The sequence below is a fragment of the Poecilia latipinna genome, unplaced genomic scaffold (assembly GCF_001443285.1).
Source record: "Poecilia latipinna isolate Pla-1442-1.1 unplaced genomic scaffold, P_latipinna-1.0 Scaffold335, whole genome shotgun sequence".
NCBI lineage: Eukaryota > Metazoa > Chordata > Actinopteri > Cyprinodontiformes > Poeciliidae > Poecilia > Poecilia latipinna.
The window spans coordinates 35,077-53,778 of NW_015112951.1; the positions used below are offsets into that span (position 1 = coordinate 35,077).

At 40.1% G+C, this 18,702-nt stretch overlaps 2 protein-coding genes across 3 annotated transcripts in view; both read right to left on the reverse strand.

The window, feature by feature from the left end:
• Positions 1 to 5,479: 5,479 nt before the first annotated feature.
• On the reverse strand, positions 5,480 to 8,870 carry LOC106949285 (protein FAM84B-like). Its single transcript, XM_015035428.1, has one exon. The coding sequence runs from the start codon at positions 8,419 to 8,421 to the stop codon at positions 7,597 to 7,599; it is 825 nt and encodes a 274-aa protein (XP_014890914.1). The 5' UTR covers positions 8,422 to 8,870; the 3' UTR covers positions 5,480 to 7,596.
• Positions 8,871 to 13,122: 4,252 nt separating this feature from the next.
• fam91a1 (family with sequence similarity 91 member A1) overlaps positions 13,123 to 18,702 on the reverse strand; it is a 29,575-nt gene continuing 23,995 nt past the window's right edge. For both annotated transcript variants that reach the window (XM_015035431.1, XM_015035430.1), the window contains exons 20-24: positions 18,124 to 18,270; positions 17,692 to 17,790; positions 17,369 to 17,492; positions 17,213 to 17,282; positions 13,123 to 16,372 (exon numbers count right to left, since the gene is read on the reverse strand). In XM_015035431.1, coding sequence (XP_014890917.1) covers positions 16,187 to 16,372; positions 17,213 to 17,282; positions 17,369 to 17,492; positions 17,692 to 17,790; positions 18,124 to 18,270 — 626 coding nt within the window. In that variant the 3' untranslated portion in view covers positions 13,123 to 16,186. The remainder of the gene's footprint in view (positions 16,373 to 17,212; positions 17,283 to 17,368; positions 17,493 to 17,691; positions 17,791 to 18,123; positions 18,271 to 18,702) is intronic.

Here is an 18,702-nt window from a genome sequence, read left to right on the forward strand (position 1 = left end):
GAGCACCTGCCCCTTTAGTGGCCTCTGCACGGCCCTGTCCTGAATAATAGATTTATTAGTGAAAAACCGAGAGCAGCGGAGATGCCAGCAGCTTATAGCCCGGTGCAGCTTATATATGTACGTTTCCAGTTTTTTTTTTTTTTTGTTGTTGTTTTTATTTGTAGGCGTGGCTACAAATAAAAAAAGCCGGGAAATATGAGCCGTATTTCCCGGCTCGTAGTCCGGGAAATACGGCATTTATGACGCTCTGATACAATACTTCTAGTGCAAACCCAACGTAAACGCAGTGAGAAATTGTATTTTATGAGTACAATACGATTGTTTTATTTAAAAGACAAATATACCAGAAAGAAAAATGTAAAAAAAAAAAAAAAAACGTTCAAGAATTTATAACCAGGGCATACAAGAGTGTGAACCTTTAAACTGTTGCTGTGTTGAAACACCTTATGATTCAGTTTCAGTCTTCTTTGAAGACAATCAGCAGGCCACACCTTGACTTAGTAATATTTGTCCAGCCTGCCTTGCAAAAGATGTCCAAATCTTTAAGATTGTGAAAACGTGTCTTTTCCTAAACCCTCCTCGGGTAATTCCACTGATTTTGTGTCAGATTTTCTCTCAAACCAGATGTTTTTTACCCTCTTCATCCTTCTCCTTTTAGTTTCATCAACTTTGACAAAAGCTCAGAGTTCATCTGAAGAAAAATAACCCCAAACCAGGATAACGCCACTAACATATGTTACTCTAAACTTTACAGCATGTTTTTTATTGAATCTTGCTTTTTGTCCACACTTCTTCACAATCTACAGTTCCAGCTTTGCTCCCTGCTACCATAACATATTTAGCATTTCAACTGAGTCTGGACGTTGTCCCTCTTCTGTCTTGCAACCCAGCTTCTTCGTCAGCTTCTTGACGTGTTTTTGTTGCAGGGCTAACATTGTTGTAGCTTTACTGCAATGCATGACTCAGGATAAACGATGCAAATGCAAAACAAAATCTAATAACAAGAAAAACTACAAACACAGCAGAACATTTTGTCAGGTCTATTAGATTTTCTATGTTTAATTGATGGCATTTTTAAAGTCTCAATATCCAGGAATTTTAACATTTGTATGTGCAACTTTGAACAGCACTGTACTTACAAAATGATTATATAAAAGAGTAAATAAGAAAATCAACCTGGTGTTTGTTTCAAATGACTCTAACCTTGCACTGAACCAAAGAGAAAAAGGCATAAAAACTTTAGAAATTCAGACATCTGCGTTGAAATGCTTCTTGGGCTCTTTGTGAAAAGAACTCAAGCATCTCATGGATAAAAAAAATCATCTCTAACAGAAGAGTAAGTATTTTATTAATGTTTTAATAAGTTTTCTTTTCTAAATCTCAGTGTGACATAAAGAAGGAAAACTAAATATCCTAAAGTGTCAGAAGGTGGGGGGTGGGGGGGGGGGCTTTTAGTTCTTGGTGTGTTTTAGAAAATCGGCTTGTTTGAAGAAACGAAAACAGATGGTGAGCTCCGTTTGTGTGAAAACTTTTGATTCGTATTCTTCACCAACTTTATCTCGCACAGTAGGGGGCAGATGTACGCCATGTGCTTCTCTTATAATTCAGATAATCTCATCATCTCATCAGCCTCCGGTGGAAACAAAAAACCCAGACAGCAGCCGAAGCCATGAGACGTAGCTGTAGGTGAGCTCTGACAGCTGATTGTAATTAGTCCGCCTCTGCCTTGTCCAAGCTTTCACATCCCATAAAAAAGCGAAGAGGCCAAGGAAGCAGTTAACGCCGGACGGCTGCTGATTCACTGTAAGTGCTGTTGAACACGTTACTTATTTGCAGGCGGAAATATATATGTGTGCAAAAATAAAAATGCATTTCGGGAAATCAATGTGGAGGTTGTCCTGGCTGTAGCTGCGGCATTTTGATTAAAACACATATGCCTCTCTTTTATTGTCTTGGCTTCCTTTTTGGTCAAGAAATTGCTTCGGGGTAGAAAGAGAACTTGTGAGGAAAGGATTTATCAGCAAACTACATAAAGTGCCAGTGAAGCAAAAGGCAGAAAGATAAGAAAAAATAAATTCTCAAGTAGACCTTCAAAAAAAAAAAAAAAATCTTTTAGTAACAGTTTTTAAGTTTGAAGCATTTCATTTCCAAGAATCTCTAGGCTGCTTGGTTTGTTTTTCAGCAATGATTAACCACTTCTCTACATTTACACCCTATTGGTCTGTGCTGAAAATATTCATAAGTTAAAGATATTCAATCCGCTCCGCTGAGCCCAAGACAATTCACTTAGATCGCTAATATTTCCCACTGAGCAGCTGGTGAAAGAATCAGCCTTTCACATGATGCTGATTTTGTTGTGGTATCTTGTAGAAGCCTGAAACCCCTTAATTTCTGTTTTTTTAACTAAAACCTCAAACGTCCCTGTGTTGTATTAGGATTTTATGTGTTAGTTAGGCCAACACATATCTCGGAGGTGATATGCCCGATTAAGTGACCCGCGGACATTACCTGAGTGAAAATCTTCAGATCAGACGAAATTGGTGTCAAATGTTTGTGCAGCAAAAATGTTTGTTTGTGCTGCTATCCATTTAAAGATATTAAGAAATGTTTCCAGAGGTCCTGAAAGGTCAACCAGCCCCCCTGCCTTCTTCAAATCAGAAGAAATTGGTGTCAATGAACTCAACTATATTTGTGCAGCAAAAAAATATTTGTGCTGCTTTGGCTTTGAAGATATTACAGAAAGTTTAAAGGTCAAAAGGTCAACCAACCTCCCACACATACACACACTTTTACTAAATCAAAATTACCTTTAAACTTTCATTGACATCTTCAAAGCCAAAGCAGCACATACAAAATTTTTGCAGCACAAACAAGCTCGAGTTGATTGACACCAATTTTATCTGATTTGAAGAAGGCGGAGGGGTGGGGGCTGGTTGACCTTTCATGACCTCTGGAAATATTTCTTAATATCTGTAAAATGATAGCAGCACACACGGAAATATATACTGCGCAAACCAACACAAACGTTTGACACCAATGTTGTCTGATTTGAAGACAGTGGGGTGTAGGGGTAACTTCACTCAGCTTCCGACATTTGATTGGGCAAAAACAGCTTTACCAAGAGAAACAGCCAATAAGTCTATATTAACTCTGGAGGAGCTGCAGAGATCCATAACTCGGCTCTAACTCTTTGCTCATAGCATCATCACTAGTTGTGCACTCCAGATATCTGTTCCTTTGTGAAGGAATAGACAGAAGAAATTTTTACGTTTGCTACAAACACAGAACAAAAAAGAACTGATAGATTAAGAGTGATTTGGGACCGGACCTCAGATTGAAAATCTGTTCCGAACTGAAGAAAAAGTCGGGTTTGACACTGTGGAATCCACGCCAGGAATTGCATTTACGGCGAGGCACATTAGGATTCCAGTTCTCTGCAAGAGCACTCTTTTTAAAAACACAAGCATTACCTTATGTTTTTATTCATTACTTATTAAATGTGTTTTATTTATGCTTCTCCTTTTTTTTTTTTTTTTTTTGATTTCATACCTTAGGAACCTGCAAGTTGTTCCTCATGGGTTTTCAAATCGTACTCCATGTTTCTGCTTAGGTCCAAAAAATAAATAAAAAATACACGTTAAGTTAATTATGTTTGTGTGCAGAGTTGTTGGCTTAGCCTACCAGGGTGAACCTCCGAGGTACAAGCCTCCCTGAAGGCTTAACTAATTACGGAAAATGAATAGATTTGTGATTTTAGTTAAAATTCCAAGAAACTAACCATGTGCTGCTATGACTCAAGACAAATGCCTCATGAAACTTTATATGAACATTTGATTGAATGTATTAACCTTGTTTCATCTTCCTTACAGCCATGGCAGTAATATCTGCTAACATGCACTTCTGTCTCATTAACTGACTCCTGGTACAATATAAAAGTGTCTGGCATGCTGCTGAAAAAGCTGAGCTTGACAAGACTCTGTTAGGAGGATTTAATATCCTAACTTGATTAAAATGCTGCAGGCCAGCTGAAACAAACCTTTGGTTGCAAAGGTTTGTTTCAGCTGATGGTGGTCGGTTTATTCTGCAAACGACGCAACATGATGTTTGTCCAGCTGACTCCGAAAGGATTTCATGTTTGACACACTTTTAACGTTTATTTTCCAATTATATTAATCGAAGTTGTTGCAAATCATAGCCCAAACAATGACAATTATGAAGCTTTTTTTTTTTTTTCCCCCTGACTCTTCATAAATTAGACAATCAATCCGCCTTGCGTTAAAGATGTTTGCAGTCTTGCGACGTTCACGTATTCTCGCCAAACAACAAGCTGCTCTGGCTCAACAAAGTTTTAATCTCTGTGGGTGAATTGAAAGTGTTTGAGGTTATTTCCTCATTTCATTTCAGCCTACGTGAGACGCAAATCAATAACTGCCCCGGAGCGATTCCCGCAGGAATGGAAGCATAAATTAACATGTGCAACACAGAACAATAATTAGTAATTGTTTGTGATCCAAGGGTCTTACCTCAATTACTGTGATGAGATTGCTGTAATGTGGCCTTCTATACAATTACAGCAATATAAGTGCTATTTGTGCATATTTTCAAATTATTAGTCCTAAAGGTTAGCAGTGGAGTCGGCAACCCTGCACAAAAAGAAAATGCCTCTAACTACATAATTGAAACAAAGCGTTTTCTTGCATGGACATGACTTAATTTTCCCACTTTTTGTTGTTTTGTCAAGAAACAATCATTTTTCAATGTATTGTTTTGTTAAAATCAACTATTTTGGCCCACATTTGAACTCTGAGAGCAGGGCCTCAAGCAGCAGTTCTTGCTATTGCTTCACTTTTATTCATCACTAATCTAAATGCACATGTGCTCCCTCACCAGCTGTTGGCTGCTGAAATCTTTATAAATTGCAGCACCATTCTTGTGCAAAGGTGATTAAATAGGTATTGTATATTAGCATAGTCTGAGCTGTTATTATTCCTAGAGTTTATGCCGTGGTGAAAGTTGGCCAAAAACCCAGCAACGAAAATTAAAGCATAGCCACATCTTACTTCCACGAAGGGTCTATGAAGTTCAAGTGATGAATTATTCATTTTAACAACTCCTTTTTTACCCCTTAAGAAAAATTAATTCAGAACTTTTCTCAGTTTTCAAGCTGCTACAATTAAATATTAAAATCTAAAATTTCAGCACTGCCAACTTGCCAACCATGACCTTCTGATTTGGTATTTATTCATCACACTCTTGTGGAGATACTTGATCATTTTAACTCCTACTGCTTTACGTTTACCAGTCAATTCATTAGCATCATTGTGAAATGATGGGTTGCTATTTTTTTTTTTCATCTGAAGAAGCTCTTATAGCATTTCCATTTAAGAAAGCATCAATACAGAGCAGGACAGGAATAAAGCAGCATTTCCTGTTGTTCCGTTTTTATGAATGAACTAGCTTTACAATTACAGCACAGCTAGAGCTGCTAGAGGAACTTAGAAAAGCATCAGCTTTAAGCTTCCAAAAACAAGTTGCTTTAGAAATTGTGGGATTTTTGATGGTTAGGGCTGCACCGATTTATCGGCCAGGAAATTTGCGGGTGCTGATTTCCTTAATTTTGAGAGATCGGTGATCGGCCGATACTTGAATGTAAAGCCGATCTCATCTACCTCTGCCAAGGTCTAAAAATCAACCTCTGTTGTCTTCTGCTCTGCCTTTAGAGAGGTTTGACCGACAGACCGACCCACCTGGTCATGCCTGCATGTTAGCAGTTAACAACAGTCACCCTAATTTTGCCAACTCAGCGACTTTCTTGCTATATTTAGTGATACTTCATACAAACAAGTTGGGTATTGGCCAAACTCGGAATCGGCAGACGAGGTTTTTTAAAGATCGGCAATGTGCAATCGGCCAAAAAACTGCAATCAGTGCACTCCTACTTATGGACCATTTGTTCATTTTTGCTATGTCACAAGATTTAGACAAATAATTATTACAGTGTGTGCTTAATATTCTAAATTAAAATATACCATCACCATGTTAGTACTCTTCAGAACTACTTTCATGGTACCACATAAATTTTGGCTCATATTAGCATAAAAGCATCACAGAGCTGCTTCAGATCTGTTCGCTGCACATCCAAGAGATTAATCTGTCGCTAAATCTAATATGGTCGCCGAGCATAAAGACCGCAATGAGAGTGATTCTACCTTCGTATTGGTCAACTTTAACAGCAGAAACAATGACAATCACTTCCAGGTGAGATAGAGTGACTCATGATTTACTCAAGCTTTGGGAACAGTTAACACAGACTTTGATCAGTTCAACAGACAATGCTTCACAACATTTCCTCCACATGTGCCGCTGGGTTGGACTCACCCAAAAAGGCTGAAAAGAAATAAAATAAAATAAAATCCACAGCAGTCTGAGAGAGCTGAGACATGAAATTTAAATCTCAACCGGATCAAGTAAAGAGACAATCTAAATAAACGGAAGGAATGTGTTCATCCTGCTTCCAGACACTTTGGGATGGATTTGTAAAGCGTTTATAAAAACTACATTCTATGAGTGGAGAGCATTTTGTAGCAAAAATAAACAGCTGATTCAGTCATTTTCATTTGTCAAAGTTGAGTTGTGAAATGATGATTGAGGCTTTAAGGCAGTTAAATTATAAACTTAAAAAAAAAAAAAACACGGACCAAAAGTATGTCCATGTGTCAATTAAATGCTTAAATGCTGAAGTTATTCTTACAGGGCCTAGCAAACAAATGTAGACACTTTAAATGTTTTCAAATGTATGAACTTTACAACCACTGACTTCAATTTGTTTGGTTATTATTTTCAAATAGACCAACACAAAGAAGTCCACAACTGTGAAGAGGAAAGTGAATGGTGGTATTCCCAAGTGATTCAACCTGTTGAATAAATGATTTGCTGCAAAATCCTCGTTACGTCTCTGCTAACTGTTCTTATTTTTGCCAAATAGCTCAACCTCAGTTATATTCGATGGAGACAATCTAAGAGCATCAATTTTCAAGTCTTGCCACATAATTCCAGTCAGCTTTAGGTCTTGACTTTGACTGGGCCATTCTAAAACATCTCTGTGCTTTGAATGTCCTACATTGACCGCCATTCAGCTCCTCATTAACCATGACCAAATCCTTCTACCTGCTAAATCTAAATAGCATGATGCTGCCACTACCATGTTTGACAGTGGGTATGGTGTACAGAGGTTAGATTTACCCTTTTACGTCCAGGTCAAAAAGTTAATTTCTGGAATAATTTCCAACTCTATGTATAGGGGACCTAACGAGGCTAAATGAATAAGTCTTTAATTTCTGATATTTTTGGTTTAAAATTTTAAAACTATGCATGATTTTCCTTCTACTACACAATTATGTGCTCCTTTGAGTTGGTCCCCAAAACGCAATTAGGTTTTTGGCTGCAATGTGACACAGTGTGTAAAACTTCAGGGGTGTGAATGTTTTTTTTGTTTGTTTGTTTTGTTTTGTTTTTTTTGCAAAGGCCTTAAAAATTAATGAGGATCGCTACGGATTCAGGAGATCAGTGTAACAGATATGTTGAGAGGAACTGACATCATTCCGCTCCCATCTCACTTTTCATCTCCTCCACGCCTCTGAAATGCGCCGCCAGCTCCCTCAGCACGGCTGTCCTGCCTAGGTGGTCGTTCCTCCGCTTCTCCATGATCACGTCCTCCAAGCTCTGAAACTCCAACACGTGGGATTGTTTGTCCGACACGAACACCTTCAGCCTGTAGGGCTGCTTGCCGATCCGGATCTCCCCGCCCATCTTGAACTCCCTCTTGCCGAACCTGCACCAACTGGCGAAGCTCTCCGAGTTCCTCCAGCTCAACTCCCGGTCCTTCAGCCCCACCTGCTCCATCGCGTTCTGCACCACCACTTCTGCGCACAGGGGCTTCAGTTTGTACCAGTCGTTCACGATCCGACACCTCCTCCCTTGGCTGGCGTCGGTCAGAAAGCTGTTTTTAATCTCGGCTCTGTGCAGGTGCACCACCTGGAAGTCCCCGACGTACACGGCCCAGTGCGGGTACTGACCCGTGGCCACGAACTCCACCAGGTCCCCCGCCTTGCACTTGTTGAGCAGGTTCTCCGGGGAGTAGACCTCCAGGTTTGCGCACTTCGCGCTCTTCTCATAGATGCACTCCTCTCTGTTGTAGACAGCGCACTCCACCTCGTCGCGCTGGTCATAGTTTTTCTCTTCCTCGTTTGCGCGTTTTTCTCCGCCATCCACCACGCATCCGTCCTCCAGCTCGTCGTCGTCGCTTGAGAAGATGTAAGACACTCCGATCCGCGGACCGTCGTCCGTGTCCACGCCGTTCGGGTCCACCGTCGGGACTTCTGCATAACTTAGATGTGACAGCCTGTCCATCTGGTTTCCCATCCTGCTGCTTTACCTGGCAGCAGCCTGACTGTGTAATCCGACGCCGAGGGCTGTTACCGATCACCTCCCATCGCAGCCATCTGTCAGGAAACCGCGCTGCTCGAAACTTCCACCGTCGGACAGAGTTAGACCCAGATTACGCATAAGAATTGAGGGAGAGCCCCTCGGCGCCCCATCAACAAGTTGGGGTCTAGGAGAGAATGCAAAGTGGTTTTTAGAGTCGGCCACCAGAGCAGGCACGCAGGTGTAACCCGGTGGTTTTCCTGCGTAAAGTTCCTGTAAAATGTTAAAAGAAAAGCCCTCCAAAAATAAGTACAGATTGCGTGTTTTAATCCAGCGGTGCGCACAGAGCGGCTGGTCCGGCCGCCTGGCGTCGGGACCGAAGGCGGATCTGATCTGATGACGACTCGGTATGTGAACAGCGACGCTCTCGTGCAGGACGCTGCTTCGCCTTTAAAGCGGAAGTGCGCGAAAATTTCCTCCTCGGGTCTTTGCACAGCTGCTGCTGTCTGAACAGGCGGTTGATGGAGTTTAAATACACCGTCAGCAGTAAAAGGAACATTCACATGTTTGATTTTGGGAACATATTTTTTGTTTGTTTGTTTGTTTGTTTATATCGCGCACTAGTTATTTGGGGGAGTTTATCGTTGCACCACAAGAATAACTTTGGAGGCTTTTTGCACCATTGTGTTACAAACAAATACAAACAGATTGGACATTTTGCATCTGATGTAAAATATTTGTTTTTAAAGTAATGAAAATAGTGTGGCATAAAACTGGATTCTGCGGATACAACTTTTTCTTAAAGGTGGTGTTTGTTTCATTTACTTTGGCTAAAATGAAACACTCCTCCACAAATCTTTGATCATTCAACCATGTGAACCTTTTGGAAAGTGGCAGATTTCCTGTAAAAGATGTCTAAAAGTTATAAGAAGAACACCCTGCTCCACTATCAGCAACTAAGTACAAAGGCAAAGGTTACATTTAGCCTTGTGTTAGAACAACACAATACAATACATACAAACAATACATAGACACCGATTTGTAACAACTAGTCCCTCTAGTTTTCCACACAAATTAAATTAGCAGTTTTTCCAAGTTTTTTTTTTCGTATAATTTTTATTTTATAGTCATTCTGTACTAGTTTTTTATTTCCTTTTGTCATTTTTGTCTTTCATACCTAAATCCAACAGCTAACTACTAGCTAATTATGCTAGTAAAGTTAGCCTGGCTTCAGAATCCATCTAATGTCTGTAACTGCTTCTTGTTGCAGGCATAAGGTGGAGCCGGTGTTCTGGGTGAGAGGCAGGTTACACCCTGCTCAGGTCGCCAGTCAATCACAAAGCAACACACACACACACACAAAGCAAAGGTAATATAGCGTCTATTCTGTCACATTCAAGCACTCTCCGTGGCCCCCTGCTGGCCTTGGGTCTCTAGCAGAGTCGTAGCTGAGTAATGCCATGGTCCACAACCATCCATTTTTTGTTGGTTTAATTTATTGTTCATTTTAGATGCGTTCTAACGACTTTATTTAGCAGTTCTGTGATGAAAATGTCCAAGAATGTAAAAAATATACATTTTTGCGATCTGGACGCTGTCTGTGTAGTAGCAACCGAAGCTGAACAGTCGTTTCCTCCCTCGCAGTCTCCCACTGAGTCCATAATGTCTCCATTAGGTTTGTAGTGCCTCATGGCCTGCCTGTTCTTCTCAGTCATGAGCTATTTTACCCTCATATCATATCCCACAGGTGGCAAAGGAAAAATGTCTGCTCGACATGTTGCACGGTGACACGACTGCACCGTCGAAGAAGCCGTGACAACATCTGTGCCGGAAAATGGTGTTGAGGGAGACGTAGAGCAGCTGATGGGCGTTGAAAGAAAGTGGAAACAAAACAAATGTTCATGAATTCAAAGAGGCAGAGTTTATGACCCCTGAGCTCTGCGACCATTAGAAGGTTTATCTACAAATCAAGGTTACCCATTGAGGTTGTCTGTTCAGCTCAAACGTGCAGAGAGGCCTCCGCAAGCACTCGTACTCATCAGATGAGCATGATGGCCTCTAAGCAACGACTTCTTAAGACGATCAGATGAGCTCTTTCATTCAACACCTTGCGAAAGAAGCTATGATGCTTCAACTTTGTCACATTTGCTCATGTTGAACCACTAACTTTAGCATATTTTATTTGAATTCTAGGTCTTTACAGTTGCGTAAAGTACAACATCCAGGACACATAGTTAAAAAACTTCTGGAAGGCGTGGTGTGCATTTGGGTTCAATCCATTCGAGGCTGATGAAGTATTTTTTGCTGCAGTTCCAGTCACACGCTTTGGAGTATGTCTCCACCAGCTTTGCACTTGTAGAGACCGACAGTGAAGGCTACAACCTGAAATGCGATGGTCTGCTAATGAAGTTGCTTCCTAGTATTTCTGTTGTTGCTGGAGTCTTCATCTCAACAGGTCTTTGTACCTTTTCCATTGACCTTGGGAGTCCTTCACCACCTGTAGGAAACTGAAAGACCTTGCAAGCTAACTTGCGAGTTCTTTCCTGGCAAGTTAGCTTAAAACCCCATTCAGATTGGATGGAGAGTGTCCGTGAACATCGGTTTTTAAGTCTTGGCACAGCTCACCATTTGGCGAACAAGCATCAGTCAACTTAATATAAGTTTTCCTAGCTTTAAAGTTAAAAACAACAGTAGGCCTGAAAGTCAGCACTGAGAGAGGTTATGTGCAGCATCGCAAACTGATACTGATGCAACATGAAACAAGAGAAGATCATCCACTTCTGCTTTCCTTTACACTGATGTAAGAATGACAAAGCAGCTATATTCACTGTGCAAGAGCCAGCATAATTTCACCATTCGCTCTTTGTACAAGCCTCGGCTCCGTTTTTTTTTTTTTTTTTAAACACACTGTGTGATTTTATTCTCTATTTTTGTTTTTATTTCTTCACTGCCTTTCCTTTTGCTTCAGCACGAAATCATGCCACATCTCTGTCTGACGGTGGGAGACGAAAGTAACAAATCTGCTGAATAAATTCAGCTGGTTGTGTCTTTGCGGAGCCGACGAGGGCTCACGTCGGCTGAAAACGTGTCGGGGAAACGAACCTTCAGAGCGGTGACATGCAGCACATTTGACCGCTTCTCACAGCGCCATATCCTCAGGTGGCGTGACCCACTTTACCCTCCCGGATTGCCTCCTGTGGTATCGCTCTAATTTGTGGAGCTGGGAAATTGGTGAAGCGGGGAAGGCCTGGGAGATGCAGCCAATTAGACTGGGCTGCACCTGTCCAGTCGGTGCCACAGCAATCTAGAGATGCACACCTGATCTGTTTTGTTTTTTTTTGGGGGGGGGAGTGAGATTTGGTAGTTTTTCAGGGTTCTTGCATGCTTCTACTGCAGCACTGTGTTTATAAACACTTCAACAGTTCTATCTGGAGATGGAAATCCTAAGAAGCATGTGTTTTATTAAAAAAAAATCTTGCTAAGATCTAAAATATTAAAATGAATAATAAAATTAAATCTAAATATATGGATGCATAACATAATCATGTGAATAAGTTAAGTTAAATATTGATCCCAACTAAACAAAAATCAGCATTTAAGTCAAACAACTGGTATCTAAAGACGCTAATGATCATTAAAAATATATGCATCAAATTAAACTAAAAAAATAACTGCCTGTTTTTTATGCCTGTGGAAAGGCTATGAAATTCTTAAGAAGAAAAGAGAAAGGGAGCACTTGAGTAATCTAAATTGTAATAAGAGGAACTTTTTATTAAAGTACCATCACTGCCTGAAAATAGACACGGTTTACTCTGCCAGTGTTCTTTAGGCGAGAAGGAGTATTCTTGGTAACATTTTTTAATTTAACAAAGTACAATCAAATATAAGCCCTATATCTTTTATTTTAATTGTATAGTTCTCTCTTAATGTAAGTTTCTCTGTCTTTCTCTGAAGGTTATTACCATTATTAACTTCAGTTTTGTCCCGATTGATCCTAGATTCACAATATATGTTTGAATTAAAAAGTGCAGGTAGTCAAAATTGCATGATCACGCAAAGCTGGGAACCATTAGCACAGCTTTGAACGATCCCAGCATTTCTAAGTTAAAATGTGTAGTCGGGCCTAAAATAGAGTTAATAGAAACTCTGCATATCATTTTATAATGTTTAGTGGCTGAGTTTTTCATACTTACAGAAAATGTCACATTTAATTTGAACCACTTTAGTTCAGTGCCAAATGCTGCTCTTATAACCTTTAAAATTAAAGCTGAAGTGATTAACAAGTAATACTTTCTCTGTGCTACGATTTGATATGAAACCAGATAGATCTTTAAAATATATATGTATTTCTTGTGGTCAGGACATGTCGCTTATTAAATCAAGTTGCTCTAAAACCTTGACTGAAAAAAAATAACAGACTCAAAGTCGGCCTGCAGTTTCCTAAAAGCATAGAGGCATCGAGGTTACCTTTCTTAAAAGTGGTGCTAAAGAACACATCCGAAGATAATTACTATCAGCGTTCAGCCAGTTTTTCTCCAAAAAGCCCAAGAAGGATAGTGTATGCTTAAGGCAGATGGATGGAGCATCCGGACCGCTGCGGCTTGAGGACCATCTGTTCCAACGAGATGGGAAAACAGCCTGAAATAACGCAATGTGACTCCATCAGGACAAACAAAAAAACGACCCAACACACCGTCATGGAGGAAAATCTCAGTCTTATTACATATTTATTTATATTCTCACATACTTTTTACATATTTATTTCTGATCATATGTATATGAAGAAGAGGATGTAGGTAGAGCGTAGTAAAGGAATGTCATTTCTCCCCTTTTTTTAAACCCATTTATTCAGAAGGGTGTTTTCTTTTTAAGTCAATTATATTCACACTCCCAATAAACAAGCTACAACAAAGTTTTTTTTTTTTCAGCCAACATATAAAACTATCATTTTTAAACACCTAAGATAGATGAATAACTAGGGGTGAAAATGAGAAACTGCAACAAACAGCCATGACCTGTAGATAAGTGTGTGTGTGTGTGTGTAAAGGGTCATTTTCACTGGTAAAGATTTGAGGTGATGTGTACATTACACACGCATACACAACATACACACAACAGTTTCTACACAGCTATCATGCTTCAGCAGGACCTCGTCTCAAGTCCGTTTATTTTTTTTATATATATATTTCTAACTTCCACAAGTGGCTCAAAAACTGCAAAGGGGAAATTCCTTCAAAAACAAAGTCAGCTTCATGAGTTTTACGCATTTCTAAATGAAGGGAGGAAAAAGAAACCGCACTAAGGATTCATGAAGAGGAAAAACCCGACACATCCTGAGCCAAATGACGTCTCAGGTGAAGCCGGGGCAACACACTGGCATTTCCATTTCTGAACCACAAAACAAAAACATGTTTCCTTTTTTTCAAGACTACAAGCCCATTTTTTTTCCTCCTCAATTGAAGATGGTGTGAACAGAATCGCTCAGAGCGCACAATCACACACAAGCTGGAGTTCATCGAGAGAGAGAAGGAGGTGTAGTGGTAAGTCATCAGACTTGCAGATGAATCTCAATAAATTACAGTATCGTCAACAACTTCATCGACTGACTCAACACAAAAAGTGAAAGTCGTGTTATAAAGACTCATTACGTTGATGTCAAACATCTAGTTCAGTTATTGTGTTGTTTACAGCTGAGAGCTTTGCTTCTCAGAAAATCAGAGGAAACAATACATGTCACACATTAAATAATTACATAATGAGAACATATTGATGGAAAGTTTAGTGGAAGGAAAAAAGCCTTCTTTTTTTTTTTAAATCAGGTTTTAAGTTAGTCTACCAGAAACTTTTATGCACTTCATACTTTCACTCTGCTGATGGGCTTTGAATACATGATGACAGACAAAGTGTTGCTATTAAAGCATCCTGGGTAAATCGCCTCCAAGCCATGCTGCAGCAATTTATGGAAAAGAAGAACCAACCAAGTTTTGGTCTCACTTGCATATTCTGTACTGAAAACTCATCTAAATTGTTGGGTCTCACTTCCATCTTGACATTCAGCCATGGGTTTCAGGTCAGGGTAGTCTGGTGGCCCATCAAGCACATTGATATTGTCATTAAGCCAGTTATTGGTTATGTGTGAGAAAATGAAACGTTCATCTCCAAATAGCTTTCAACAAATTATGAAGGTCCTTACATCCAAATCCTCTCAAGGCTGAAGTTTTCCTTTTTGCTACTGTTTTTTTTAACCACACTTTTTTGTCCCACTCAACTTTCCATTAATATTCTCAAATTCAGCACTTTGAACAACCAACTTATTTAGTGATGAGCTTCTGTTGCTTGCCCTCCATGATTGTGTCTGATACAACATAACGTTTCTTATTAGTCTTATGTAATATTCTATAAGTTTAGGTTTTGTTATCAGTCAAAATTAACAGAAAATAAACAATTAAAATGTGGTCTGGGTTCACTGAATACAGATGTTTCATATTTTAAACGAAATTGCTAAAATACATGAACTTTAAGATGATATTCCATTTATTGAGATGCACCTGTAACCTTTGCTTCACACTGCATGCAATCGGCACGATTGCATGCAGTGTGACATGCAAATTCCAGCTCAAACAGGAAAGGCAGGATGCTTGTTATGCTGTGCTATTAACTGTGGTTGTGTGTATTCAGATAAATGTACAGAAATCATAAAGAAAAAAGGTCAAAAAGCAAAGCAAATGAGCAGTTTTGATCCCAGGCCTGAGCTCTTTAGATTGGCTGATTTCAATAAAGGCAACAAATAATTTTAAAAAAAAAATCATTACAAGAAAAAGAAAATGTCTTTGGTGCTCTCAATTGTATATATATAAAAAAAAAAAACAGAACAAATAAAAAGCAGAAGTTCCTCAAATGCCCAGTCAGTTCTTAACATGTTCGTTTCAATGAATAAACATTTCCTTCCGTAAACAAGAGCTCTAAAAACAATGTGCACTACAACCGATCCTACTTTTAAAAATAAAAAAAAGGACATGACATTTATTTATCCACAGGTTTAAAACAAATCCTGCACAGTGCAATTAACATATGTTTCCCCATTATTGATCACAAATAACAAGGGGAGGAATTTCTTCTTTTTTTTTCTTTTTTTAGGGGTTGTTGAATTGTGCAACACCATCATGCATTGAATCAGTGAACGTGAGACGAGACAAAGAAGGATTCAAACTCAGCTGGTAAGTCCAAAAGCTTGGTCCTACAATATAATGCATATAGTTTAAATTGTTCCTGAAGAAGTCTGGGGTTCATCTGGGTCACTCAACTTAAGAAACAAAACCAGAACCAACTGGGAGGATGGGAATGAGGCTAAACAAAGCAACAAGCTTTTCCAGGTTCGAAGCCGTTCACCTGCGTCACTGTTTTATGTTGGGATTATAGCACCACTCCAACGGCTAACGCTGCCTTCTTAGGAATGCAAGGAACCACGCAGGAAAACAACAAAAAGGAGGTGGGTACTAGTGTTGATGGAGGATGCTTCCTCTTACAGTGGATAAACAATAAAGAGATGATGGGGTTCATTTTCCCCCATCAGCTCGACAAGAATGTCGACGGCGTTTCCTTGTGAGCACGTATGAAGATGCAGAGTTGGACCACTTTTAAGAGATGTCCTCAGCGAGATGTGATGTGACTTTGCCAAGAAAAGAAGGTGGGGGAAGAAAAAAGGAGGGGTGGTCCATTTTCACTGAGAAGTAATGTCCTCGTGGACAAACCGCACCTGGTTTTATGAGGGCTGGTCCTTCTGCAGAGACGAGATGTCCAGAGGGGGAGGGGCGCGGCCGCTCCACTCCTTCAGCTGTCCGTCCTTGAAGAGGAGGTTGATGGAGGGCAGAGGGACGCCGGACTCAGCCGGCGGCTGGCTGAGAGGGTTCGACACGCCGCTGTCCGGGTCGGACGGCTGGCCGCCGTCCTGTCAATGCAGGGCAAAGTTCACGGCTGAGAACACCAGTAAGGATGTGTGCTTCACGGAGACTGGTTCAAGGTTTAATGGATCTATATTTAACACGTCACCAATCGACACGATTGCATGCAGAGTTTTCTGCAGTAAATCACCTTCATTTGATCTAAAATCTCTAATATGTGCAGGCAACATGGCAAGAGTATCTTATTAAAGAACATTAATCAGCACAAAAAGCCATAGCACATAAGGAAAAGAGAGACTTTCAGTCAGGTAATATTTTTAAGCAATGTTAGCTGCATTTTCACCAACATGCATCAAGTTTAACTGTACATTAAATAAGCAATTTCAAAAAACTGTTTAACTGACTACATAAAATCTAGTTTATGAGGCTAAAAGAAAAAGGGACAAGAAAACTGATGCATCTGAACAAGAGCATAGAATTTACCATATAGATAATATTAATTCCACAATCTGATATTATCATAATTGTCACTTTTCCCTACAGATAACTAGGTTGGAAGCTTACAGGGTATGTGCAATCATGCACATAGATTAAATAGATTTCCTTTAAGCTTCTGGTTCTGCTGCACATTTTAATCACAAGGTTTCATTCAGTTAAAAAACAAACTTAAATGCAGCCATTACCTGCCTTTCTTAATTGTTTATCATGGTCGCCTTATTATTTTGGGATCTTTCAATAGTTGGAAACTTTACATGAAAATTAAAAAGAATTTATGGGAATAAAAAGGAAGAATTTGTCCATAAATTCCGGCTCTATATTTTTGCTGGACAATGTTTTTTTTCCCCATTTCGGCTCAAACTAAAGAAAAGGGAACCAAGAGCTCTTACCTGGAACGAATGAACAAAGCTCAGCACTTTCAGCGACAGCTTTCGGCTTGAGTGAAGAAGCTCCTGAAGGCTGAAAAAGCAACAACAAAACTCAAGTCTAGCAGCACAACTCTTTTCAAAACGCTTCGTCCAGAAGTGACAGACTTTAGGTTTTACCTTTCGTTGCTGCAAAGCTTGTGTGAGGCAATCTTTCGACACACTCTGCGGTTGAGCTCGGAGCTGAAGAGGGGCATGCCGAAGCACAGTTCAAGAGGGACCCACTCGTCTTCAGATGAAAGAGCTGAGAAAAGAGATTGGCGAGGAAGAAACAAGACGAGACGCTCAAAAGAAAGGCCTGGTTTTGAATTCAGACACCGCCACTTGTCACGCTGCATCCCCAACTGTCCGACCCCTTTCACACGTCCTCTAACTCTCAAAAAAAGGAAAAAAACTCAGTAAATGTTTGCAAATATTTTTAAGGAAACATAAAATGCACCTACAGTCTGTCTTTCCTTTTCCTTCGCCGTTCTCTTCGGTCACGAGCTCAAATGATTCGGTGCTGCCGTTGGTGTCCAGGCCTCCGCCTAGATGGGTTTCTCCTGGAGCGCAAACAACAAATAAAGACAGACGCCAGCTTTTACAATCATTTACTACATTTCTGTGAGCCAACAATGGAGAATTATTAAAATTTGGTGGATTTAAAGCAGGAGTGAGATTCAGTCCCAAACGGCTAAGAATGTTTCTTCCATTAGCAAAAACTATCACCATAAAAAGCACACAATTAAGCAGACAAGCAGCGTAATTAAACTGGACTACGAGGAATATTTATCTAATTTGCACCATTAGTGCCATTGGCTGTACCAAGCGAGGACATTGCAGCTAATTTCACAATAACTCTTGTCTGTTAAACAGCCAGAAAGACCCATTTGTACCTCTGCACTCGGCGCTGTCGCTGGTCCTGCGACGGTGCCTGTTGTTGGAGTTCAGCATGGTGACGTAGCCACACTGGTGCTCCAGATCCACGTGCTCCTTCAGCTTCCGAAGCGCTTTGTGCACACACATGTTGGAGTAGGAGAACTCTGCGTGACAAGCAGACGTCGAGTATGAACGAGGCGTTCTGCTAGACTCGGGCTAGCACAGTCTAGCAGGCAAAAGCTCCAAGTCTGAAGTATTTCACACAGACTGTACTTTCTCTTTTTGATATTAAACAGCATCAAATTGTCGCAGCAAAGAAAGAGGTTGCAGTAATAAGCATGTGTGGACATCCTGACAGTGAAACTAGACGCATGCTGATCCTATTGTTAGAAAACTAATCCGTCCATTTAAACCATCTTCACACAGGGTTAGAATTATGGGAGGTTGCTGCACCTCCAACATCAACTTCTGCTTTCTAGTCGATGACGTAACACGATGAATACTAGACAAATTAGAAGAACGATTTAACTAACACGTGTGTGAGTTAGTTGGTTATTGCACTGCAGCTGCTACGAACCAAACCCAGATATCAACCA

Bases quoted from the DNA above. Each gene is read 5' to 3' on its own strand.
- LOC106949285 (XM_015035428.1), bottom strand. From the start codon at position 8,421: ATGGGAAACCAGATGGACAGGCTGTCACATCTAAGTTATGCAGAAGTC.